The sequence below is a fragment of the Diospyros lotus genome, chromosome 10, assembly GCF_014633365.1.
Source record: "Diospyros lotus cultivar Yz01 chromosome 10, ASM1463336v1, whole genome shotgun sequence".
Classification (NCBI taxonomy): Eukaryota; Viridiplantae; Streptophyta; class Magnoliopsida; order Ericales; family Ebenaceae; genus Diospyros; species Diospyros lotus.
In genome coordinates, this window is record NC_068347.1 from 29510868 (window position 1) to 29538597 (window position 27730).

General features: G+C 37.6%; 2 protein-coding genes across 7 annotated transcripts in view; one reads left to right on the forward strand and one right to left on the reverse strand.

The window, feature by feature from the left end:
• Window positions 1-6: 6 nt before the first annotated feature.
• LOC127812143 (uncharacterized) lies at window positions 7-3447 on the reverse strand. The gene is made up of 4 exons (XM_052352474.1): window positions 2208-3447; window positions 1581-1849; window positions 975-1184; window positions 7-441 (listed from the first exon to the last, which is right to left on the reverse strand). The coding sequence occupies exons 1-4, from the start codon at window positions 3418-3420 to the stop codon at window positions 310-312; spliced, it is 1824 nt and encodes a 607-aa protein (XP_052208434.1). The 5' UTR covers window positions 3421-3447; the 3' UTR covers window positions 7-309.
• A 1538-nt stretch (window positions 3448-4985) lies between these two features.
• The window catches only part of LOC127811395 (isoleucine--tRNA ligase, chloroplastic/mitochondrial), a 41749-nt gene continuing 19004 nt past the window's right edge, over window positions 4986-27730 (forward strand). For 4 of the 6 annotated variants that reach the window (XM_052351211.1, XM_052351213.1, XM_052351212.1 and 1 more), the window contains exons 1-9: window positions 4986-5191; window positions 15992-16190; window positions 16349-16512; window positions 16593-16694; window positions 17556-17625; window positions 19859-19971; window positions 20318-20386; window positions 21023-21130; window positions 25669-25819. In XM_052351211.1, coding sequence (XP_052207171.1) covers window positions 5096-5191; window positions 15992-16190; window positions 16349-16512; window positions 16593-16694; window positions 17556-17625; window positions 19859-19971; window positions 20318-20386; window positions 21023-21130; window positions 25669-25819 — 1072 coding nt within the window. In that variant the 5' untranslated portion in view covers window positions 4986-5095. The remainder of the gene's footprint in view (window positions 5192-15991; window positions 16191-16348; window positions 16513-16592; window positions 16695-17555; window positions 17626-19858; window positions 19972-20317; window positions 20387-21022; window positions 21131-25668; window positions 25820-27730) is intronic. The other 2 variants (XM_052351208.1, XM_052351209.1) reach the window with 2 other exon arrangements.

The window sequence follows — 27730 nt, forward strand, 5'->3', positions numbered from 1 at the left end:
AACAAATGCAGCAATTGTCTTTTTTTTGATAAAACCCCTCTCTTACAGAATTGATCTATCAAGCTTACAGAATTGGTCTATCATGTAGTCGAACAATGGCTAAAAATGTATACCCAACAATGGATCTTATAACTAGATGCCAAATGCAACAGACAAAACTGTGCCCATATCTGCATGTTGGTTAACTTTGTCAAGGGATGCAGCATATACATACGCTGAAGGAAAATGATGGTCTCCTTTTACTCCTGGAAACAAGTTGCTTGATCATTGTCTTAACCCCAGTCATTTTTCATTCCATGTAGAGGCAGTTCAACTTCGTTCAACTAAAGACCACAAGGCCAATTCAACCTCAGCAAGTGGTTGCCCTGCATAAAGCTTTAGTTGCCCTTTCTTCACCACGATTACCTTCATGGTACACGATCTCACTGCCTCGTCAAGTTCCTGAAAAAGGGATAGAGACACACACTAAGGGTCTGTTTGATTGGCATGGAAAATATGGAAAAGAAAATATTTTTCAGCCAAATTCCAACTTTTGGTGTTTGATTGGCAACTTTTTTCAATGAATTTATTTTCCACCTAAGTACAAAAATGCCATATTTTCCACAAAATCAAGGAAAATCAATTCTTTGGGGGGGGGGGGGGGGGGTGTTGGTTTTGATTTTTCATGGAAGTTGGAATTTTTTTTCTTTTCCACCTTGTGCAATCAAACACACCCTAACAGTAATTGATTGTCCAGCAACATGTGAATAACTACTAGCAGTCAAAAGGGTAAGGATACAGACACCAATAGTAATTGCCAGCAAATTTGTGAATAACTAGCAGTCAAAAGAATAGTGACAAAGAATTCCCTATATGAAAACAATTGGGGAGTACTAAAGCCCCACAAGCAGGCAACCAACTGAATGCACAAACGTGGTCAACAATAGGTAAAATGCACAGATAGGTTCAAAGTTAAGCAACATCAAGGTTCTTACTTGTATTGATAAAGGAACAATTTCAGCACTAAAATCGTGGAGATCTTCAAAAAAGGATTGCAAGAGATAGCAGAAGTTAGTGGCATCACCACGATCTTCAAAAGTAACAGTATATGATAAGCCATCCTTGTCCATTGTGTAAGAATTGGTCTTTACAGTAAAAAGTCCCTTTGGTCCTTCACCATCGTGATCTGTGTGCATAAGAATAGCCTGAAATAAAAATGCCTAGTAAGAGACAACAGAACCTCTCTCTCAGCCATATAAAAATGACTTTTTACTGTGTTTCATTTAAGTGAGACATTGAAGAAAAATGAATATCAAAAAACCAAATCGCTACAAGTCTAGAGGATTCACCTCTATGTGAACTTTATCCATATTAAGAGAATAAAAGAAACGAGACAGTGGGGAAAAGGCAAGGAAAGAAAAGGAAATGAAAAAGGAAAAAGAAAAGAAATTTATGCCAGGATAAGAGGAAAACACCAGAAAACTTGAGACAAAATTGTTCAATTTAAGAGCTGAAACTCACCTTGGCATGGAACAAAGTTTAACACAATCCTATATAAATAAAAAATAACTAGCTGACCTTGCACAATTTATAATACATACAAAAACATAAGGCAGACTCAGCCACCATTTATGAGCCTTGTCATCTGATTGTTTACCCTCAACTTTCCTGGTTGCTCCTTTGCTTCTGCCTTCTCTGCTCTTTAAAGTGTCATTCCTCATGAATGAATCACGTTCATTAGATATTATGGTAGCTGCCTGGACTTTCTTTGTCTGGCTCCAAGAGTTACGTGATCCTATCGGGCTTGATTTTCTTGACTTCTGGCTCCAAGAGTTACGTGACCCTTTGTCACCAGCTTGGCGTGTGGCACCTAAACATTTAAAAAGTGAGCAAAAAATTGTTCAGGACACAAATAGAGAAGTACCTCCTTTCATAAGTTTAAAAGGACAGATTACACTAAGCCTGCAAAAGTACACAAATTTACGATGAGAAGGAAAATTATATATTTAAATCTGACTGTCATTATCTTTCCTTCGGTTTCTTCCTGAACAGTTTTGTTCTCTATAACAGGTAACAATGCTAGGGATTACAAGGAGGATCCGGTGAACAGATAGCATAACACAATAACAGAAAAAAATAAAATAAAGTAAAACATTCTATTGATGCCATAACAAATCTGCCCCCCTACAAAAAAGTATCATACTTGTAGTCAATTCTATTAACATTACCAATCCCACGTTCTTTGGGTTTTGCAACCCTTTCTGTCCCCAACTTATTGCTTGAAGTTTGAGCAGATTTGGACTTTCCTTTTGATAGATTTCTTCCAATGTCTTCCTCTAGGAGCAAGGGCACAGAAACATCATCAGACAAATTGTTATTTTCCTGCTCTGGCAGCCATCCTTCCCCTAGCAAATCAACATTATCATTATCAGCACTTCCCTTCCTCATTAGTTCATCTTCAACGGCTGAACTACTATTTTTACTCCTAGTAATCGTCTGATTTTGTGAACCCTGAAAGCCCTTGGGTTTAATACTCGGATTGGTTGATGGACTTCTAAATTTATACTTCTTTCTAAACATCAGCGGCTTATTCTCATCCAAACTATCTACACCAACCCCATCTTCAAACTCATCCTCGTTTCCTAAATGACTAACCGGAAAAACCGGCAACTTCTCTCGGCTATTCTGCAACCTCTTCCTCAGCTTAACCAATTTGCGTTCCACCTCCTTCTCAATGCCAGTTTTAACAAAATCATCATCATCTTCTAAACCACTGGACTTCGAATCCAATCGGTCTCGTTCTCTTGCTTCCCTTGCCATTGCCTGAATTTCATAAATTTTCTCTTCCAATTTCCCGCTAAACAAATCGCCATTTCCATCCAGCAAAGCACTTGATTTCCCCTTGCTATCACCATTTACGCCCAACTCTAAAACCCTAGTTCTATGCCCAGTACCCAAGTTTCCATCTTTGCGGTCAGAATCAGCCGACCCAAATACCATAACAGCGCAAACTGTCTGAAATGCAAAAGCGCCGACCAAAAACAACCCCAATTTGAAAACTGACCTCGTCGAGGGATATCCAAATCCAAATCCACCATTGAGAACTCCGGCAGTTTCCGAGGGTCGGGAAACTTCAAACCCCTGCCGCGCCTCTCCTTCGTTGTGTTCGCGTGGGGACACGGCGGGGATTATAGGGTTTGTTGGGGGGGGCGATTCGGGGATGGCATCGTTGGGGTATGGTTTTGTGAGAGTTTTGAGAAGCTTCTGGCGGAGATAGTTTTTCCTCTTCGGCGGCGTCGGAGAGGAGATGAAGGAAACTGTAATAAGGGTTGTTTTCGGAGGTTGGGAGAGGGGGAAGACGGCAGTGGTGGCGCAGTGCGCACCCGCCATTGACGACGGATGGTTTGGAGGAGTACTGCGCTCATAACAGGCGCGGAACATGCATTCTGCAAGAATCTGTTGCCTCCCAAGCTTCCATCCAACTTTTTTTTTTTTTTAAATAAAGATAAATTTATAGTTAATTAAAGATAATGGGTAAGATTCGACAATTACAAAAACAACCTCTAGTTTATTTTAGTTTTAAATTAAACTCTTAGGTGCGTTCTCTTTATTTTTTATTTTTTATTTTTTATTTTTTAATTTTTAATTTTAAGTTTTGAATTTATTTTTAATTTTTTATTCTGATACTTTATTTTTAGAAAATTGAAAACACTTTCTCTTTGTCATTTTAAAAAATTATTTTTTAAAAAAAGATTAAAAAATTCGTTTTCTTTGAAATTTTGAAAATATTTTTTTAATAATATTTTATTCAATAAATTTAATTATTAAGTAAATTATAAATATTTAATGTTAATATATTATTAAAAATATATATACATTTTAAAGTTAATAAATTTTATAATATTTTTTCTCATTATAATAATAAAATATGAATAAATAAATATGTTTTGAGTTTGTTTTGGATGAAAACACTCAAAACAACTTTTTGTTGTTTTGAGTTTTTTTACATATTTATTTTTTATTTTTAAAAATGTATTTTTAAAAATAGTAAAGAGAACGTGTTTTCATTATTTTAAAAAATTAAAAAATAAAAATGACTTGAAAACAATAAAGAGAACGTAATCTTAATCTTTCAATAGTTATGTCTAACTAAATTCTATGAATTTTTGTCGTTAAAAATTAACATGGCATCGAGGGAAAATAATTGACTAAGACTAAGAAGAAGGTAAACTATTATTAAGGTAAATGTATAGAAAAATCATAGTTTCTTTATGTATTAATTTTTTTTATATATATAATGTGAATTTTACATTACATTTAAAATTTATTTATAATGTTTGAAAGAATGGAATAATCAATATTTTAATAAAAAAACAAGTATAATAATATATTTTATTTTATTTTTGCCTTAAATATTATATTCGTTTAATATCTACTAATATGTCCGAATTCATATGATTGTATTTGTTTGTCTTTTGGTATGAAATAAATAGATAGAAAGGAAAATAATGTTTTTGATGTCGATATTTTATTTTATTTTTTCTAATGTTAATTTTTTATTTTTTATTTAAAACTTTCATCTATGGCTATATTATTATGCACAGGATATTAAAGAAAACAAGTAATAGTTTGACAATTACCAAATAAAAAAATAGATACATAGATAAGATAAAATAAAGGTTGATAATTATACAATTATTAATTATTACTTAATCTTTTATTTATTTACATTTTAATTTCGCATTAATTTTTAAGAACAAAAATTATTGGATTGTAATAGCCTTATATGATTGAAATTATCAAAACAAGTTTGGTATAACCATTTAAAATATTAAGGATTCAATTTAAAATTAAAACTAAGCTAAAAGAAAGATTTTTTTGGGTAATTTATCCCAAAAATAAGGACCCGTAAACATAAAAAAGGGGTTAAAATAGGGAACACGATAAATAATTAGCGATGATTTACAAATATAATGGAGTAGAGGGACCTCGTAGCAATTTCTAAACATCACACGCACCGCAGCCCTCTGAAACAGAGCTCGAGAGGTTTTTATCAGCCCAGTTATCCACAAATCTCTCCTTGTCTTCCGTCGCAATGGACAAGCTTTGCGAATGAATGGAAGCCATGTCCTTCTTCAAGCCCTTCGTCGTGTCAAACCCTTTTGCTCCCAACCCAACCGGAGCTGCGATGGCCATCCAAGCGTCTTCTCAAGTGAGTGTTATTTTGATCTCTTCCCCTGGATCTGTTTGTGGTTGCTCCAATAATGTGGAGTGAGCTTGTGCTTATTGTGTTCCATGAACCCAGTTCATGTGTTAATTTGGAGAAGCAGGTCTTGCTTTGGCCTTCGACTTAACGTAAATTATGGATTTCAATTGCATGCTAGTTGTTCGATTAAATGCCTACGAGTACTATTGTTATGGGATGCTGTATGATAGAGTTGTACGTGATATTGCGTGTGTTTCAGAAACGGGTTCTGTAATTTTTAGCCATTGAATCAGTAGGTGAAGTGGAAAATTGCTGTTTCGGATTGAATTACGGGAAAGGAAAGTGCTTGAGATTAAATTTCAGTCCTCTTGCCACGTTCCAAGTTTCCATTGATTTTGTAAAGTTTTTTGGATGACCAGATAAAGATTTGGATCACATTCAGGGCTGTAAGCGGGCTGAGTTAAACCTGAGTAGTGATGTGTTTAAGTTTGATTTGACAGTTCAACTGGAATTTTACCTGCACACGAGTCAACCTTGAATAGCTTGGATTATTTCCCTACCCTAACTGGCTTTATGCTATTACTGGGATCTTCATTTTTATTTAATATTTTTCCTAAACTGAACTAATGGAAAGAAAAAATAAAAATCGTGTTTTCATTAAATATGTGTCACGGTCAGGGGCAAGGGCGCCTGCTAATCGAAGGGTAATGTAGTAATAATGGGTAATGGGTATAGGCGGCTGGCGCTGGGAAATATGTAGAAGCTGGCAGTTAGCTGATTGTAATTCAAATGTTGGCGCCTTCTTGAGGAGGGTATATAAGCCAGCTTATGGCCCTTTAGCGGCTATCTGATAAGCATATGGAGGCGCAGCTCCAGCAGGTGATTGCATCGGTTTCGGAGATGCAGAATCGGATAGAGACGTTTGAAAGTTCAGTGGAAAGAAGGATCGATGGAGCGGTGAATGTGTGGCGGGAGGAGAGTCGAACACAGACTGCTCGGTTGGAGGAGCAAATGAAAGAACAGAATCAAACTCTCCTGGATCACATGCATCAGTTTATGCTGATGCTATCACGCCAAACTCAGGTACGAATCTCTTTGGAATTTCCTCCGAGGGAGCATTCGAAACCGATCCTCAACGATCTAGGGGGAAATGGTAGATCAGAGGGATCTGCGGAATTGGAAACAGAGCAACTAGTGATGGAGGAAATCGCGGGCGTTAGGAGATTTGGCATAGCGCAGGGATCGAACCAGAGCGGGACGTTGATGTCGCGTATGGAGATTCCTTTGTTTGATGGCCAGAATCCACGATGGTGGGTGAGGCGTTGTGAGAGAGTGTTTCGTCTCTACAACGTGGCCGAGCAACAGAAGGTAACAATTGCGGCAGCCTACCTCAATGATGTGGGGGATGCGTGGTACCAAGGGTGGATGGGAGTGAAAGATGAGTGCTCTTGGGAAGAATTTGCGGAAGGAATGTGTGGAAGATTTGGTGAGAAAGGAATGTTAGACGTAGTAGAAGAATTCAATAAATTGAAACAAGGAGGAGCTGTGCAAGTCTACCAACAAAAGTTTGAGGAGTTGAAGGCACTCATGTTAATTTCCAATCCCACTCTTATCGAAGGTTACTTCGTGTCAAGCTTTATCAGTGGCTTGAACGAAGAAATCCGCCCCATAGTGAAAATGTTTCAACCTAAAACTGTACAACAGGCTACTGAGTGCGCTAAGCTGCAAGAATTAGCGGTGGAGGCCTTATCGAAGAAACAGAAAGGGGTCGGGAGAGGTTGGCAAGCGCTGAATCAACAGAATAACAAGGGGTGGAGCAAGGAAGGAGGAATAGAGGGATCCAACGGAAAGGCGTTAGCCCTGCCAGCCCCAAACCCATCGTTTGGGAACAATTTGAGGGAACAGAAGAGATTAGCTGGGCTCTGTTTCAGGTGTGGAGATAAATACACACCAGGCCATCAATGCAAACGCCAATTGTTGTTGCTAGAGGGTACAGAGGATGGGGAAGAAGAAGAAGTAGAAGAAGCAGAGACCCAAGGGAAAGAAGGAGACGAAGAGAAAATGGAGATTTCTCTCCATGCATTAAGGGGAGTATCCACAAGTAAAATCATAAAAGTAGATGGTAAAGCGCAAAAGGATGACCTGTCGATACTCATTGACAGCGGAAGTACACATAGCTTCTTGGATGAACGGGTGGCTAAGAGGCTTCAATGTCGCCTTACCGGAACAATACCATTGTCGGTTACAGTGGCTAACGGACAGAAGGTTATTTGTAAATCTGCTTGCATGGGATTCTGTTGGCAGATGCAGGGGGAGAACTTCGAAGCTGACCTAAGGCTTCTCCGGTTAGGAGGCTGCGATATGGTCTTAGGCGTGGATTGGATGAGGGAGGTAAGCCCTATTTGCTTTGATTTCAAGAAAATGGAAGTTACTTTCGAAAAAGAGGGGAAACGAATGACTATCACCAGCGGTGCGGAGACAGGGACTTGCAAACTGATTTCAGGTAAAAGACTCCACAAGCTGTTCAAAAGCAAGTGGACACAGGTGGCCCAATTGTTCTCGATACAAACAATTGAGCAGGAAGATGGAGAGTTGGATTTTGGTGGAAAAATCAAGCTGGAAGCAACGAAGAACAGCTCACTTCCTTGGGAGGTAACTCAACTGGACTTACTTGATGAACTCTTAGATGAATTTAAGGATTTGTTTGAGGAACCGAAAGCTCTACCTCCCCCCAGAAATCTAGACCACACCATAACCTTAAAACCCAATTCAGAACCGATCAATATTCGTTCCTACCGGTATCCTCCAAAACAAAAGGCTGAGATTGAACGCATGGTTAAGGAAATGCTTCAGCAATCAGTCATTCGACCCAGCCTTAGTCCATATGCCTCCCCTCTTCTCCTAGTCAAAAAGAAGGACGACAGTTGGCGGTTTTGCATAGACTACTGCCAACTCAATTCCCTGACCATAAAGAATAAGTTTCCCATCCCTATCATAGAGGACTTACTGGACGAGTTACATGGAGCCAAAGTTTTCTCCAAACTCGACCTCCGCTCCGGATATCACCAAATCCGTATGAACCCCCAAGATATCCACAAAACAGCCTTTAGGACCCACCAAGGGCACTACGAATTCTTAGTTATGCCTTTCGGTTTAACTAACGCACCAGCAACTTTCCAAGCCCTCATGAACCAGATATTTGAATCTTATCTTCGCCACTTCATTCTTGTTTTCTTTGATAATATCCTAATTTATAGCCCCAATTTCCTTACACACATAGAACACTTGCGGTTAACCTTGCAAATCCTTAGATTCAATAAGTTGTTCATCAAGAAGTCCAAGTGTGCCTTTGCACAAACCCAAGTGGAATATTTGGGCCATGTTATATCAGAGAACGGGGTGAGCACTGACCCCCAAAAGATTGCAGCTATGAATAATTGGCCAAGGCCGACGACTGTGAAGAGTTTGCGGGGATTCTTTGGTCTCACGGGTTATTACAGGCGGTTTGTTAAAAATTACAGCATCATCAGCAAGCCACTTACTGTGTTGCTCAAAAAAGACGGATTCCATTGGGATGAAGCAGCTGAAGCTGCCTTTGAAATGCTGAAGAAAGCCATGTGCGAGGTTCCCACATTGACCCTTCCTGATTTTAATCAACCGTTTGTTTTGGAAACGGATGCTAGCAACTATGGAGTGGGAGCAGTGTTTGCTCAGGGAGGTCGGCCTATAGCCTTCATCAGCCAGGCGTTAGCACCAAAGCACCTCGGTCTTAGTGTGTATGAGAAGGAGCTGTTAGCGGTATTGATAGCAGTAGACAAATGGCGGCATTATTTGGAAGGGAGCCAGATGGTTGTTCGTACTGACCATGAAAGCTTGAAATTCTTATTGCAACAGAAGTTACACACCCACCTCCAACGGAAAGGTATGTCTAAACTCATGGGACTTGATTATACTATTCAATACAGGAAAGGACACGAGAACAAGGCTGCTGATGCCCTCTCCCGTTGTATGGAGGAAGGAACAACAGCAGCCATGACTTCTGTCATACCGGAATGGCACCTAGAGGTGGCCGCCAATTATGAGAAAACAGAATGGACCAAGGATCTACTGGAGCAATTAACATTAGATCCCTTGAGCAAACCTGGGTACTCACTAAGGAATGGATTGCTACGATACAAAGATAAACTGGTCATTGGAGATGACGAAATGCTACGAAGAAAGATCCTAACCACCTTGCATGACTCGCCCGTAGGGGGCCATTCGGGGATCCAAAGCACATATAACCGCATACAACAATTATTCTATTGGCTGGGGTTAAAGAAGGCCGTGCAGACTTATATCAAGCATTGTGACATTTGCAGTCGATGTAAACATGAGAACATTCACCCCCCAGGGCTGTTGCAGCCATTGCCTCAACCAGAGCAAGCTTGGGCTAGCATCAGTATGGACTTTGTGGAAGGATTACCCAAGTCAGAGGGCAAAGACTGTATATTGGTCATTGTAGACCGACTCACCAAATATAGCCACTTCTAAGTCTAACTCACCCCTTCACAGCCCAAGAGGTGGCACGAGTGTTCCTTGATCACGTTGGAAAATTACACGGCTTACCGCGAGTCATTGTATTCGATCGCGACAAAGTCTTTACTAGCTTACTATGGAAGGAACTTATGAAATCATTGGGTACCAAGCTCCACATGTCCTCGGCATATCATCCGGAAACGGATGGACAGACGGAACGAGTAAATCAATGCTTGGAGACCTACCTTCGGTGTGTGTGCTTGGTCCAATCCACCGGGTGGCACAAGTGGTTGCCCTTGGCGCAATGGTGGTACAACACCAACTACCACTCGTCCTTGAAGATAACCCCGTTTGAGGCTTTATTCGGATACAAACCGCCCCTATTACCGATCAGTAGTGGACCTAACTTGGTAGCCACAGTGGACGATTATCTCACCCAACGACAGCAAGTGATGCAGACCTTAAAGCATGAATGAGCTAATGCCCAAAACCGTATGAAGCAACACGCTGACAAAAAGCGGAGTGAACGCACCTTCGCAGTGGGGGACCGGGTTTATCTTAAACTACGATATGCACAATTGAAGACTCTCTCCCCAGTGGCAATCTCCAAACTGAGTCCTAAATTCTATGAGCCATATGAAGTGTTAGCTCGAGTGGGTAACACGGCCTACCGATTACAACTTCCAGCAGAGACTTCTATCCATCCTGTGTTCCACGTCTCTCTCCTCAAACCATCTCCTGGTATCAACCCGGTGAGCGCATCTTTACCCCTAGCTGCTCCAGCAGCACAACCGACAGCTGAACCTGTCGCTATCGTGGACAAACGTGTGATATACAAACAACATCTACCCCTCACTCAGGTGCTCGTTCGCTGGTCCAACCTCCATCCGGAAAACAACACCTGGGAGTATCTCCCCGACTTACTCCAGCAATTTCAAGGGCAATCGGACTCCTCTAAACTCTTCTTGCGGACAAGAAGAATCTGAAGGGGAGGGGAATTGTCACGGTCAGGGGCAAGGGCGCCTGCTAATTGAAGGGTAATGTAGTAATAATGGGTAATGGGTATAGGCGGCTGGCGCTGGGAAATATGTAGAAGCTGGTAGTTAGCTGATTGTAATTCAAATGTTGGCGCCTTCTTGAGGAGGGTATATAAGCCAGCTTATGGCCCTTTAGCGGCTATCTGATAATACAAATTGAATCACATTTTCCTCACTCTTCTCTCTCTCGATTCTTTCTCTTCCCCTATCTTTCTCCTTCTAATTTCTCTACCTTCGGGTTCTCATTCGCGCGCAATTATATCGGAATTGCAGAAGAAGCCCTTGCCAGATCTGAGATCTGACAATATGATCACATTATTCATTTTTTCTGGAAATTGGGTGTTTTCCGTGTTCATGTTTCTGTTATTTTTTTGGTTTTTTTAGCACACTTGTTCACAGCTTCTGCATCCTCATCAGATTTCTTATGCTGCTGCTGTTATTTATTCTTGTCATTCTTCTTCATAGCTCGTCTTCTTCTTGGTTGGCAGCTTTAAAAATCTTCTTCCATTTTCTTCTCATGCTTTGGCTGGCAAGCCCGCTAGGTTGCTGGTTAGTGGAGAGGAAGAAGGAGAATAAGAAATGTGAGAAGAATAGGAAAGGAGGATAAGGTCAAAAGGGGAAAGGTGTTTTGTCAATATGAAAGGGGACTTTTTATATATAGTCAATTGGTTGTAAAAATAAGCATTTTTTTTTTTCAAACATTGTTCTCTATTTTATTTTTTAAAATTCTGGGAAAAGGCAACATTTTCAACTACAATGCTCAATTTCTATTTTTTAACAGAAAACAAAATCTAATAAACAACAACAACAACAACATATCCAGCCTTTATCCCACTAGAAAACAAAATCTAATACCAAAATAAAATAACAATAGAAAACAAACACATGGAAACTGGTAACAAATCCAATGGGTGTAGTTTAGGAGCCATCAATGGAATAATTTGATCTCAGCTGGACATTGTTTGGTAGAAGTGGACATGCTAGTTCATATTTAGGAATGATGTTCACAGTTTGGGGTTCATATTTTGACCCTTAACTTTTCGGCAAAGAAAGATAGAAAAGAAAACTGTGAAGATGGCAAACAGATCCATGGACTCAATATACTTTATGCATTTATATCACATATATTTCTTTTGATGTGAAGGGCATTATGGGTTTATTTTACACTATGACAATAGTGACAAAGGACTTAGCAAAATAAAAAACGAAAAGAAGAAAAAAAGACAATAGTAGCAAAGGGAAATTCTGAGACATCAATAGCATAATCTTGGCACCGCAATCTGTAGGATGTTGGGCAAAAGGGTTGGAGCTATTTGTTTCCATCTGCCCACTCTCTCATTGCATTTACTTTAGTTAATGCAATATGTAAATTCCAATTCTCCACAACAAAGATATAAAAAAGATAAAGGGTCTTTATAGTTTAATCCTTATGTTTTTTGCTTTATTTGTTTTTGTTGTGTTCAGACATGAAAACAATGACAACTCTGAAATCTCCACTTACTTGATATAATTTTAGTTTTAACAACAACAACAACATATCCAGCCTTTATCCCACTATGTGGGGTCGGCTACGTGAATTCTAGACTTCCATGTATTTCTATCTTTTGTCGTATGCTCATTTAGATCCATATATTTCATATCAAATTTTAATGTCTCTCCCAAAGTCTTCTTGGGTCTATCTCTACCTCTTTTTGTGACTAATTGTTCCATTTCATCAACTCTCCTCACAGGAGCGTTTCTTAGTCTCCTTCTCACATGACCAAACCATCTTAGTCTAGTCTCTCTCATCTTCTCCTCGATTGGCACTACTCCGACCTTATTACGAATAACTTCATTTCTAATTTTATCCTTTCTTGTATGTCCGCACATCCATCTTAACATCCTCATCTCCGCTACATTCGTCTTTTGCTCATGCTGGTATTTGACTGCCCAACATTCTGAGCCATACAGCAAGACTGGTCTTATAGCTGTCCTATAAAATTTTCCTTTCAATTTTAATGAGATTTTACCATCATATAACACCCCTGATGCATTTCTCCATTTTAGCCAACCTGCCTTAATTCTATGTGTGACATCCTCGTGGATTTCTCCATCTTTTTGAATCACTGATCCCAAATATCGAAAATGGTCTTTTCTTTGTAAGATTTGGTCTTCTAATTTTATTATAACATCATCCACTCTTGCATTTTTACTAAATTTGCATTCCGTATATTCTGTTTTCTTTCTACTTAATTTAAATCCCTTAGATTCTAAATTGTTTCTCCACAACTCAAGCTTAGTGTTCACTCCTTCTTTTGTTTCATCCACCAACACTATATTGTCTGCAAATAGCATACACCATGGCACATTTGTCTGAATATCTTTAGTGAGTTCATCCATTACTAGGGCAAATAAGTATGGGCTTAGTGCAGAACCTTGATGCAGTCCTATTGTAGTTGTAAATGGTTCAGTATCCCCTCCGCATGTTCTGACCCTTGTCTTTACACCATGATACATGTCCTTAAGGGCTTGTATATAGGCTATTTTGACTCATTTCTTCTCTAAAACCCTCCATAATACTTCTCTAGGGACCCTATCATAGGCTTTTTCTAGATCTATAAACACCATATGTAGGTCCTTCTGATGATCTCGATACCTTTCCATTAGACGCCTCAGTAAATATATAGCTTCCATTGTTGACCTACCAAGCATGAAACCAAACTGATTTTCTGACACCTTTGTTTCCTTTCTGAGCCTCTGCTCTATTGCTCTCTTCCAGAGTTTCATGGTATGACTCATTAACTTAATTCCTCTATAATTTTCACAGTTTTGAACATCTCCTTTGTTCTTATATATAGGAACCAAAGTACTCTTCCTCCACTCATCTGACATCTTTTTTGATTTAAGGATGGCGTTAAATAGTTGCGTTAGCCAGGAGATGCCCTCTTCTCCCATGTATTTCCATGCTTCTATTGGTATATTATCTAGGTCCCACTGCCTTATGATTTTTCATCTTTTTTAATGCTTGCCTTATTTCATTTGAACTTATGCGTCGATAGAATGTGTAGCTCACATTCCCTTCGGAGTTACTAAGATGTCCCAACCTAACTCTTGTGTCACCACCATCATTGAATAATTTTGTGAAATACTCTTTCCATCTCTCCTTAATCGCTCTCTTATTTACTAAAACATTTTGATTGTCATCTTTTATGCATTTCATTTGATTTAAATCCCGTGTTTTTCTTTCTCTTGCTTTAGCTAATTTATATATATCCCTTTCTCCATCTTTTGTATCAAGTCGTTTATATAGATTCTCATATGCTTTTGACCTTGCTTCACTAACAGCTCTTTTTGCTGCCTTTTTTGCTTCTTTATAATTTTTTTGATTTTCTTCATTGTTGTATTGATATATCGCCTTATAGCAAGTTTTCTTATTTTTAATTTTTAATTGTACCTCTTCATTCCACCACCGAGACTCCTTAAGGTTAGGGGCTCTACCATTTGTCTCTCCAAGGACTACCTTTGCCGTGCTTCTCAGAGCATTAGCCATTTCTTTCCACATTTGGTTTGTCTGTCTTTCTCCATTCCATTCCCTTCTACCCCTTAATTTTTTTTTGAAGATTAGTTGTTTCTCCCCTTTTAAATTCCACCATCTGATTCTTGGATTTTGTTTTATGTGATTTTTTCTCTTCCAATTTCTTACTTGGATGTCAAGTACTAGAAGTCTATGTTGAGTAGTCAAACACTCTCCCGGTATCACCTTACAATCCCTACAACATAACCGATCCTCTTGTCTCATGAGGAAGTAATCTATTTGGGTGCTTGAGGTGATATTTTTATATGTGATTAAGTGTTCGTCCCGTTTTTTGAACCTAGTATTGGTTATAATGAGCCCATATGCCATAGCAAAATCTAGGATAGATTTACCCTCATTATTAATTTCCCCGAATCCATACCCTCCATGTACCTCTCTATATCCGTTTCCGTCTCTACCCATGTGCCCATTTAAGTCACCTCCTATAATCACTTTCTCTCCTCTTGGTATCATTTGTATGAGTCCCTCTAGGTCCTCCCAGAATTTTGCTTTTATCTCATCACCTAATCCCGCTTGTGGTGCATATGTACTAAAGATATTCGTTAGTCATTCTTCCTAGACTAATCTTCACCATAATAATCCTATCCCCTATTCTCTTTACATCCACTACCTCATCTATTAAGCTTTTATCCATAATAATCCTCACTCCATTTTTCGCTCGATCAGTTCCTGTGTACCATATTTTATATCCAGTTTCTGATAAAGTTTTTACTTTTTTCCCTACTCATCTCATCTCTTGAAGGCACATAATATTAATTTTTCTCCTAATCATCACATCCACCACTTCCATAGCTTTGCCTGTTAATGTTCCTATGTTCCATGACCCAATCCTTAATCTATGATTTTGTTTTTGGCCTTGACTTTGGATTTGATTTTGTTTTTGGCCTTGACTTTGAATTTGATTTTGGTTTTGGTTTTGATTTTGGTTTTGATTTTGGACTAGCTTCTTTACCCACATTCGTCCAAGCAAATGCGGGAACCCTTGCTCATTTATCACTACATCCAGGCGCCGATGCAGCAGCCCTAGCTCACTTGTCACTACACCGGGGTAGTGTAGCGCGTCGCTATGAAGGGTTACGCCCACGCCCAAACGATTTTTCATAATTTGTCTAGAGTTCATGTTTTGGATCCGACTAAGTTTTACGTTGGCTGTCGGCTACCTAACACAACCCTCATCCTTTATCAGGAAATACATTTTTTTTTTTTGGTGTCTCCTAACTTGGAGTGTTCTAATTGAAAGTTTTCAAAAACCAGTTTGAGATTAGTTCGCCAATTTGGTTTCTAAGGATGAAAACTAGTTTTGGTGCCACAATCAGATGGCCCTTTCATTACTTCACATTGAGTTTCTATTTCAAATGGGAGGCATTGTGTGGTTAGGTAAATTGTGCATTTTGAAATAAGCACAGATATATATATGGCCACCCACTTACCTGTTTACAACCCTTTTATGGGCCTACCCCCCCCTCTCTCTCTCCTCGTTGTCTATATCCCTCCTTTAACTGTCACAGTTTCTGTTTCTTGCACCAGTAAAATAAGCATCGAGATCTAAATTTACTATTTGTCTCATTTTGAGTCCATCTGTCTGATTCTTTAATGGCTGGGTTTTGAAATTATTTTTAATCCATCTAAAAATATTCTTTAAACTTGCAACTGATATAATGTGTTATCTGTCCTCAGGTTCTGTTGTTGAGAAATTGCTCATCACTTGAGAAGACCACTTCCATTAGCCTATTATATTTCAGAAAAAATTCTCCAGCCAAAGTTTTCTCCCTCTTGAACAGGGTATGCTATTCTACTTATTCTAGCGATGAGTTATTTTCCTCGTCAAAGAGAAGATCTCGTGGACCTGTTATGGCTGCAAAGAAAACATCTGAAGGTATTTGGTACCATTTATTTTAGCAGTGATTCACAGAAAGAGATCTGTGTCATTTTTCTAAAGGTCTATGGATTTATCATTGTCTTTAATCTTTTGTTGTTTCACCTTATTTCTTCTCTGAGAATAGTTTCTTCTTGTATCTCATTGACATGATTAAGATCATTCAGGGGCAAAACAGGATGAAGGAAGGTATAAGCATACAGTTGATCTGCCTAAAACAACGTTTGGGATGAGGGCAAACTCTTCCACAAGGGAGCCTGAGATTCAGAAACTATGGGATGAGAATCAGGTGTTCAAGAGAGCGGTTGATAAGAATAATGGGGTAAGTTCTTTTTTAGATTGTTTCATGCTGTTGCATTATAGTTGCATGAAATTTTTGCTGATGCTGACTTACTTTAACAGGGAAGTTTTGTTCTTCATGATGGTCCTCCCTATGCCAATGGTGATTTACACATGGGTCATGCGCTAAATAAGATTTTAAAGGATATAATTAATCGCTACAAGGTGTGCTTTCTTGTTATTTTCACCATTAGCTTCGTATTTTTTTCTTTTAGATTAATGCTCATCTCTTCTAATTTGTTAGAGCATGAACATTTTGAGCTTTTATGTGTCCATATGATCCTGTGTTATTGGAACCATATAGAAGAAGGGATGGGGTGACATATGGCACACATGCATATGATAGGATTATGTAGGCAATAAGAAACATAAACGATGCATTATTGGCGAATTTGGTTGGACTGAAGTCATCAATATGCTTGGAGAAAGAAACCTAAGAGAGCAAAGGTGATCTGTTAAATGTGGAATTTGGTAATCTTCAGTTGGGCGTGAGTCATGACAAGACCAAGTTGACTTTAGTCATGTTATCTTATTTGACATGCAGTTGCAGATTAACGTTTCCACCCTGAGAATAGGAGTTGAAAAAGTAAAGATCTTGACCATAAAACAGTCATTTTGGTTATAGTTCCTAGAACTGTATCCAGTTTTGGTACTAGATAAACTAGGGAAAACATGCTTACTGAACTGGAGTAGGAAATTGTTTTCAGAAATTTATCTGAAAAACTCTCTTGAGAAACAAAAATATATGTTTTTGTTTGTCCACGAAGTCATTTTATACTAAACCGAAAAAAGAATGAAAAATATGACATTTTCCAAATTTTCATTATTTTTTGTTCCAAAAGCAGCAAAAACAAAGAAAAAGAAAAAAAAATAGAGACCATTCAGCCCTCGGTTAGGTTTTGTTAATTTTGACATCTACCATTTGAAGGTATACTTTGTTTCCAATCTTGTGAGTTTTATGCATAATAATTCCACATAAATATTGTTTTCTTATTCTTTGATATTTTCTGTTTCTTTATGCTGCAGCTTCTTCAAAACTACAAAGTTAGTTATGTGCCTGGCTGGGATTGTCATGGACTGCCAATTGAATTGAAAGGCAAGTCTTAGTTTACATGCTCATTTTTTAGCATAACCCTCTCGTTTCAATTCATCTGGTATTTAGCGTATTTTTATTGATGCTGCTTACCATTAACTGCAAAAAATGAGAAGTTTACATGTGGCAGGTTATCTGGGAAGAGAAGTACTATCTCTGTGTTCCTTTAACTTTTAACAACATAAAGCCTCATCTTTATTTAATCAACGAACTTATCTTTTGTTGAATAATCAATGAACTTGTTGGGATTAGGCATAGTTGGATTCTAACTTGTTAGGTGTTGCAAGCTCTATTCTCAGTGTTGGAAGCTCAAAGGTTCTACCATTTGAGCTCAAACCAAATAGACTGTACTCGTAAGCTATGCCCTTTACTTTTTATTAGAATATTACTCCATTGTTACTTGAATCTTAAATTGCACTTATAACCTGTGAATTCTCCCCCCCAGAACCGCCCCCCGTGGGGAAAAAAAAAAAAAAAAAACCCCAAAAAAATGGACCTGTTCTGGTGTTTCCCTTAATGTAATCTCAAGTGCCTGTTCATCCATCTTCATTCTGAGAGCCTCTGCATATACAGTTAAGTTTTTTGAGTGATATGAAGCAGATTAATATGACCGGCACCAGATCAATACCTTCTCATTTTGCCCATACTTGAAATTAAGTACAGACCAGTCTTATTTAGGTTGGTTGCATGTGTGGCTTACCTGAATTTGCTCACTTTTCAAGCTCTACTATTTTGTGCACCTGCTTAAGAAATTTTCTTTTTCTTTTTTCAATTGTTGAGAGAATAAAATAATATTATAAAAGATAAAGTTAATCATCTATCTAATAGTTTAAGCTTTTAGATCAGGTGCTGGTATCAGAGCTGACAAAGATCTTGAGTTCAAATCTCACTGCCAATCCTATTCAAATTGTTGCACATGGTTGGACCAGTTATTGGTGAAGCCTAACCACACTTGAGGGGGCGTGTTGAGAATAAAACAATAGTATAAAAGATAAAGTTAACTCTTTATCTAACAAAACTTAAGCTTTTAGATTATATGGTGGTTAACAATTCAACATTGATGTTAAAGCATTTGTATTAGATTAGTTGGTTGTCTCGGTTAAAACAGTTTATGTTAGGGGTGTATTTGTTATTTCACCTAGAGGTTTGTTTGGTTAGTTATATCCCTAGTGTTCGGTTATTTTAAAAAACCTTGTAAAGTCCGCCCTTATGTTCTATAAATAAGGGGTCAGGGTCTGGTGTTTTCTCACCGGTTCTTTATGCTATCTTGGGGAATTTTGAGCAAGAACTTGCTGTGGTAGAGGAAAGCTTTTGAGGGCTTTGTAATCTGTTTTAGTTCTCTGTATAGCCTGGGAATTGGGTTGTGAGAGAGAGAAAGAGAATTTATGGGCAGTGCATGTAATTGATTCTAATATTCAAGATAGTGGAGAAAGGCGCCTAGCAGTCTGGATGTAGGTTTCCTTAACGGAAACTGAACCAGGATAAATCGTGGGACTTGTGTGATTGAATGTTCTTATTTTTCAGTTTTCATTTTCTGTTCTCTAAGGCAGTTTGTGTGTGAGCATTTTCCGGTAGTCTTGAGCGTAGAGTATTTGAGTAAGGCAGAAGATTAGGTCAACAATCGATGTTGACATGCTCAAAGCCACCTTCCCTCAGAACTAACAAATAGAAAAAAAAGAAAAGGTGAAAACCACCTACTTTTTTAAGATTGGAGTTTTGGTTATAAAGTTGCATTTGGTAGTTCAACATTGTCTAATGGAATCTCTTTTATGCATAATTTCAGAAAACAAGAGAAGCATAAGAAAACGGTGGATGGATTTTTTAATTAAAATATTTTGGTAACACTAACATTCTAAGAGAGCACTATTTATTTTATGTTCTAATTTATAGTTTGTGAACCTCTTTTTTTTTTTAATAGCTGTGCACTATTGCTGTATGTTTCTTTTATCTAGGTTATTAGAAATAAGTGTGATAGTATAGTGAACCTTTTTTTGTCAAAGCTTGTATCTCTTAGTCATGGTTGCTAGTTCCAAATCCATTGTAATTAGCTTATCAGGATTATCTGTGGCTTCAATGTTTTGTATGCTTTCTTTTAATTTAACATCAAAGTTTTCCTTTTTCTATAAACATGGCTGGGTGGAAGCTATAGACCTTTTAGTTGTATAGCTTTCTTCAACTGGAAGCTGCTCTTCTTATTTATTGTTGGTGATTTGACTGCTAGTTTAAACTATTTCAGTCTTGCAGTCATTGGATCAAGATACTAGAAAGGAGCTAACCCCATTGAAATTGAGAGCAAAGGCTGCCAAGTTTGCAAAAGCCACTGTTAAGAAACAAATGGCATCATTTAAGGTTTGTATTTTAGTTGCCATTATGGTTGCATGATTTCCATGTCTATCATTTTTTGTTTTGATAAATAAAAACGTACATACCACAAAAAGCGCCTTGAAGGGCGCAGCTGCTGTATAGAGACAAATAGAGAACCTGAAATTCTGTATCCGTATTAAAAAATCAAAGTAATGTTTTCTTTTTCTTTTCTTTCTCTTTTTAAGCTAAAACATTTAAGTAATGTTATCATATGCCTTCTGTAAACACATTGTAAGATCTCGCAAGCATAATTACTTTTGACTTGTAAATCAGTATCAATAGTTAGTTCAGTGAATACTTGAATATTAAGAATATATGTTCAATTTTACAGCGATATGGAGTATGGGGAGACTGGGATCATCCTTATCTGACTCTTGATCCAGAATATGAAGCAGCTCAGGTAGCTAGAGCATTTTACAAAGTTTCTGTTTCGGATTTTTGCATGTAAATTTAACTTTATGTTACATAGGAGTCACGTAAACATGTATGATGAGTTAGGGATGCAATGGGCAATCTTTGGACATGACTCCTGGACTTAGATTGACATGAAAGGGCTGCAACTAGAATCTATCATCTATGAGACTCATTGCTTCCACCATGTCTCCTCCATGCCTGAAAATGTCCTTCCTGAATTCAACTGATATGAATACTTGTTCAGAAAAGGGTGGTGATTGTGGCAGGGACATTTAAACCCACTTCTGCTGGAATCCTTGCATGGATTTAACCCCATTTCAAGGGTCTTCTGTTCTACAATCAGGATCTCCCATATCCATTCCAGTAAGGGTAGGTCAGGAATTGTTGCCTGGTTATTCAAGTTATTCCAAACCCGTAGTACCAGAATTACAAAATTTCTATTAATGTTTTTGATTACTATTCTTCTGATCTTAGTCATACCACACTTGAAGAAACACCATATGGTTGCAGATGCCAATTTTCAAACCTAGCTGATGAAGTGGTCCAATCTTTTTCATGTCAACATTGTAGTTTATTTGAGTTGCTTAAATATTATAATTTATTTGCATCTCTCCTTTACTAGATTGAGGTGTTTGGTGAGATGGTCCTTCAAGGTTATATCTACAGAGGCCGAAAACCAGTCCATTGGAGCCCCTCATCACGAACTGCTCTTGCAGAGGCTGAGTTGGAGGTAAATGGAGCTATTAAATTTTCTTTCTCATCCAGTGAACCTAACATTGAGTACCTTAGAATCATGTTGCCTTTGATATGAAAATTGATGCATTTTGAGAATATCCAACATGGCTGACAATTACTGAAGAGGTTGGATCTTGGTATGATTTAAACTACATCCTTTTCAGTTGCCATTGATCATTATTAAGCCTAACAATACTTATCTGAACATCAAAATAACTACAAAAATGCTTTCTCATGCTGTGAATACGTGGTTGTATATATAAGTGGATGAATTTTTCAACTAGATCTAGTTGAGAGGCAAACTTCTCTGTTATCTGTTATAACCCTTGGGTAGAACTCACCCTCAAAAGTTAGCTGTCAAGGGGAGGATGCTCAAGTGGTTATAAACCCCACACCAAGAGTCTAAACTTTCGATGTTGGACAAGTCTTATACCTTGTAGTGGATCATAACATACCACCACGCTCTGTAGTTCGACGCCCACGATGATAGGTTGTGCACTAGCCCCGGCTAGTCCTGAACATTGCAATATCGGTGTCACCTCCGTCACTGCACGATTGCAACTGGGTGGGATGGGGCTGGTTCTGATACCAATTTGTCAAGTCTTGATAGTGAGACTTGAGCTTGTTGACGTTAAGAAGAGAGAAAAGAGAGAGGGAGAAGGAAGATCAAAGAGAGAGAGAATTTGGAGGGAAAGAGAAAGAGAATTTGAGAGGGAAAGAATTCAATTCTCATTCATCAATGAATTCCCATCATCATGACTCAACCTTTTATAGGCTTAACCTTGTGGTTACAACTTGCCGAGGGTACAAATGGACCCTCAGGTTGTGACACTATCCTACCCAAGTGGATGAATATATGTCAACTAGATCCAGCTGAGGAGAAAACTTCTATTATCATCCTACTCATCTGTTTTCTCATGTAGATGTGTTCTTATAGAAAAAAAAGAGGCAGGGGATATTTTTGTAAAGTTATAACTGATTTGCCATCATTTAAAAGATTAAGTGGGAAAACGATGTGTAAAAGCTTGATGTACTACTGTTAGCATAATAAGCACAGGTGAGTACAATGTGAAGCAAATATGAGTCATTATATTTTAAAGCATTTCAGCGAGGATGAGTAACTTAGTGGCTATGAGGCAGCATTGCCTAAAGAATAAATGTGGCAATTAGACTAAATGGTTCAAGTACTATCACAGAGACAACAATAAATTGTAACCGCGAGAGTAGTGCCTTAGATTGAGTTATCATATGACCGGGTCAACTTTTGTCTGCTTTGGCAAAGCAGATTATACTTTCTCGAGCTGGCATATATGTCAGCGTTCTTCTGTCGTTTGATCCATGTAATAACAGTGATCCCCCATTGCTACAAAAACAGCCTGTGCATACCTAATCCTATCTTTTTCCCTTGGTGGGCATGTGCTCTCCAGGAACTTCAAATGCTGCTTTTAGAAGGCCTAAAGTGCTCAGAATGACTAATACTTCCTGTTAAATCTTGCACTTTGAAACACTCTCAGATAGGACTCACAGATGCACTCTTACACTGCACAAATGTTATAGAAACAAGAAACAGAATAATATAAATGAAAAAAAACAAGCAACCACTCACAATACACTGGGGTTTATCCTGGTTCAGATCATTACAAAGGTAATGACCCTACGTCCAGCCTTCAATCGAGAGCAATGACTTCACTAATCTTGAAAGAACAGTACACAGATTACACATGAGCGCACTCAGTACATAGAGATTACAAAGGCTATCAGAACTAGGCTTTCCTCTCTTTCTTTCTTTCTCACAAGTGCTTGTATTTTCTGAATGAATGAAACACATGATTCAGCCCTCTATTTATAGACTATAGAGGCAGATTTTACAATGGAAAAAAAAAAACCCCAGTAGTTACAGCAGTAGTTACGGTTAGGATAGTTAGTTATCTGCAGAAATGTGATTAACCTAACTAACAATTAACCGACTTCTGACCATGTCTTTTGGGCATACTCATGCAAACAAAAATAACAATTCTCCACCATTTGCAAGAGTAGTGCTTCAAACTTGAGTAGTGATCTGCTCTTAATAATATCTTCTTCCAAACCTGTTCATTCTTATGGAACTACTTGAAGTAGTCCGAAACGGTGTTCCAAGTTGGCTATTGGAACAACCTTTGTAAATATATCAGCAGCGTTGTTCTCCCCTGCAACCTTCATCAGGCTTACTTCCTTCTTTTCTAGAATCTCCCTAATAAGGTGGTACCTCACATTTATGTGCTTGGTTCTTTCATGGTGTGCTTGGTTCTTTGCTAAATGTATGGCGCTTTAACTGTCACACATTCGATATGTCTTTACTGATTTTCCCAATAATTCACTTGTTAATCCTTTCAACCATAGAGCTTCTTTAATAGCTTTGGTGACTGCTATATATTTTGCTTTTGTGGTTGAAAGTGCTACCACGGATTGCAAGTGTGTATTCCAACTTACAGTTGAGTTCCAAAGTTTAAACATATACCTTGTGGTTGACCTCCTCTTATCTAGGCCTGCCGCATAATCAACATCTGAATATCCAATGATGCTTGCCTCTTCTTCTATCTTAGCTCCACACCATAAGCCAACACCATGTTAATAGAACCCTTTAGATACCTGAAAATCCATTTAATTGCATTCCAATGTGATTTTCCGAGGTTTGCCATAAACCTACTGATTACACTCATAGCATGTGCTAGGTTAGGTCTAGTGCATACCATTTTATACATTAGGCTGCCCACCGCACTTGAATAAGGAATCATTTTCATCTCCTCAATACTTGCTTTCTCGGTTGGTGATTGCTCAGTTGACAATTTATGATGCGGTCACCAATCAAGACCCAGCCCAAAGTCGACCTGACCACGCCGGAATAATATTTTAATTCTTCTTAAGTTTTAGAATTCTAGTTGATTTAGGATTCTACTTCATGTTATTTTAATACTTCTTAAGTTTTAGAATTCTACTTGATTTAGGATTCAACTTCATGTTTCTACTTGATTTAGGATTCTACTTTATGTTGAATTAGGATTTTATTTTTATTAGGATTTTAGTTGTATTTTGTTTACAAATATTAGATGGATTTGGATTAGCCAAATACTATAAATATGTCTAGGATCTAGAGTTTGTAATAAAGTTTTTCTCAATCAAATTTCAGCAATCTATTTGGGTTTTCTTAGCAAAACAGTCTTGTTTTTGCGTCTTCTTAAAAGCCAAACTTCGACCATTGAAGTTTGCTCTTTTAAGGGTTTATTTTGGTGTGTTTTTTCACACGCGCTACACGCTGCGTCAATTTAAAATGTTATGCCAATGGGACATTCACCCCCTTAGCATCTGTCATGTGAAACTTTCTGATGAGTTTCTCAAGGTAAGATTTTTGTGATAGTAGAAGTTTCTTTTCCTGTTTGTCCCTTTTGATCTCAATACCTAAGATCTCCCTTGCTTCCCCCAACTCCTTCATTTCAAATGTAGATTTAAGCTTAGCCTTTAACTGCTGAATTTCCTCGTCTCCTTGACTTGCTATCGACATATCATCCACATATAGGAGTAAATAAATGGAGATCCTAGTTGACACATGCCTAAAGTATACACAACAGTCATATGAACTTCTTTCATATCCTTGTGTTAGCATAAATGTGTTAAATTCTTGTACCACTGCCTAGGGGATTGCTTTAATCCATAGAGGGATTTCTTTAGCAAGCAAACCTGCTCTCATAGATTCAAAACCTTTTGGTTGTTCCATTATGTCAAGCCTCTGGATCGAGACTTGAATTTCTGATGTTTATGGGTAACAAGAAAGGAAATATCGGGAGGGAAAGAGAGATAGAATTTGGAGGGAGAATTACGAGAAAGAATTAAGAGGGAAAGAATTCAATGTTATTATCATGAATGAATCCCCATCCTCATGCATATAAGCCTTTTATAGGCCATGCATAGGCAGTAACAGCCTGCACATGAGGTATGACAGTCCTCACCCCACAACAGACCAGTTAGTTACACTGCTACTTGCAAGAAATTTAAAAAATGACAATAAAGACCCTTGGGTCGTGACACAGTTTAACTTAGAACTTCATATATAATGTTGTTTGTATGTTAATGTTATATCACATATAACTTTATATAAATTATATAACTTATATTTTTTGTGTAAATATTTATATTATATTGTATGTTTGTTTGCTTTCCAATAAGTAGTTAACATTGTTTTTTTTATATATAAATATTGAACATTTGCTATATAACTTATATTTTGTGTGTTAATGTTATATATTACATTCTTTGATTATGTAACTTTTTCATATTAAATATTTTTTTATTGTTTTTTAAATTTAACACCTTGCTTTGGTCAGGCGAGTGCTTTTTTAGTGCCTAGCACCTCGGATCATATAAGGTTCACAGCACCCTAAGGGTGCCTTTCGCCCGACTACCTTGCACCTTCACTCATTTTTCATGGTGTGCTGTTGATGCTTATCTTTCAGGGTTTGTATGAACTGTTTTCTTACTCAATTTAAAGCTCCCTTGCAGTATCCTGAGGGGCATGTTTCAAAGAGCATGTATGTCAGTTTCAAAGTAGTCAGCACACTTCCAGTTTCAGGTGGTTCACTAGAGGATTTCTTTACTAATTTGTCCTTGGTCATTTGGACCACAACTCCCTGGACTATTCCAGCCAATGCTGGTAGGCATCTTATATTAGTTTCTTTTTGAATACTTATTTGCAGATTGATTTATTCATTTGCTAAAATGCTCCTGTTTATTTTTCTCCATACTCATCAAACTGCTGGTTGCTTGCTTCTTGAACATTTGTGGCATATGTTGATATTAGTTGATGTTTTTAGTCTCAAAACCAAATGGGGGACATCCAACCAAGAAGTTATCAAAAAATTAGAACATGGTGCCACTGGTACATTTATTTTTTGGGTATACGTGAAACCAAGAACTTTACTTTTTTGAGAAAATTACGCAAATCTCTCATAAACTCTCTCTGTTTATCACTTAAAGCCCTTGCTATACAAAATGTTATACTTACCCCCTTATCACCATTGCAAATGTAATAGAAGGACTAAAGCAACCTTTTAAGTTGCATTTAATTTTCTTTCAGATTGTAATATCTTCTTGTTTTCTTATAGAAAGTTAATTTTGTTGCGTTGATAAAATATTTTTTGTATTACTCATTTGATGTGTCATTTATTCTGTTTAGAATTTAAGGGATGTATTACATATTATTTTTGAAAATTTCATTTTCAAAATTTTACTTTATTAGATAGGTAAAGGTCATTTTAATTAGGTTACAAGTTGGTTTATGCTTTCTACTATCTATAATGGAAGTCAGTTCCTTTTTCCCTTTCATACTGCATTACTTCTATGTCTCAATTAAATTATTCCCATTCATAGCCTCTGTGAGGAAGAAACAACAGAGCTCATGTGATCATCAGTTGTGGCATCCCTGTATTTTCCTTTGCCTTCACCAGCACCATGGGCATCTGGTTCATCTGTAATGCACAGTTAAACAGAGCCACTAATGTGCTGGCACCTTGTTTAATTTTGCTATAAATTGACTGCAGTGGTGAAGTAGGCATAATCACCATAACAGTATGTTTAACCAACTTGCTATCAGATTTCTATTTGCTTGCTACAATTTGGATATTCCTAATTTATTTTTTGCTAAGTGTTGAATATACCTATTTCAGCATATATTTATAATATCTTTATGTTTCTGCAACACTTGAAATTTCCAATGTTAGTGAAGTTCTTTGGGTTGGGGATATTCAACCACACACCTTGAGTAGGGTTCTCTCTCTCTCTCTCTCTCTCTCTCATGTTTTTACTTTCAATACAAGATAAAGATTGCTATTTGAACACTTGAAAAAGATGATTTTACAAAGTAGACAAATAAGGATGCAAAGAACTGGAGATTTAAATGTGTTTGGCAGTTTGCCAACGCCTACATGAGGAGACAGTTAATTTTTGAAAAACAAGATATAAATTACATATATGGGCAACATCCTAAGTGAATAGGCATCCATATAAAATTACAAAATTAATTGGCCCTGATAACTAATCTCTTGCTTTGCAATATGAGCCACTACTGCTGACACATTGCATTTATCTTTAACATTGCTAATTGAGGCCAACTTCTAAGAGTGCAATATTCTAAAAATATAAAATATGATTTTTGACATCATATGTAATGGAAAAAAAATGTGAACAAGAAATCATTACATATATGTATATAGAGACAAGTTTTATTCAGAAACAAACTGAATATTAGACTTTTGAATTCTCGTAATGGAAATTTCTAAAATAAGGGTGCAACACCACTGGCCCTCACCCAAAAATGCTAGCTAAATGTGACTTATGGGTTAATGGCATCATGCTATATACCCAAAACCCCTCCAATACTCTACCAATGTGGGATTGGGTTGTGACAGACTCCTTTCCTTTAATGCATGGTGTCTTTGCAAGGCCAAACATCCCATATCTCAATCTGACCTAAGCTAGTCTCAAAACACTTTTCTAGCCTGCACTCACACGATAGTGGTCCTAGGTTATCTTTGATACCAATTGTAACACCACAAGCCCTCACCAA

Coding starts and splice junctions, on each gene's coding strand:
- LOC127812143 (XM_052352474.1), bottom strand. CDS start 3,420: ATGTTCCGCGCCTGTTATGAGCGCAGTACTCCTCCAAACCATCCGTCG. Junction 1,850..2,207: donor ACCCAAAGAACGTGGGATTG/GTAATGTTAATA, acceptor TTAAATGTTTAG/GTGCCACACGCCAAGCTGGT. Junction 442..974: donor TTGTTCCTTTATCAATACAA/GTAAGAACCTTG, acceptor TCCCTTTTTCAG/GAACTTGACGAGGCAGTGAG.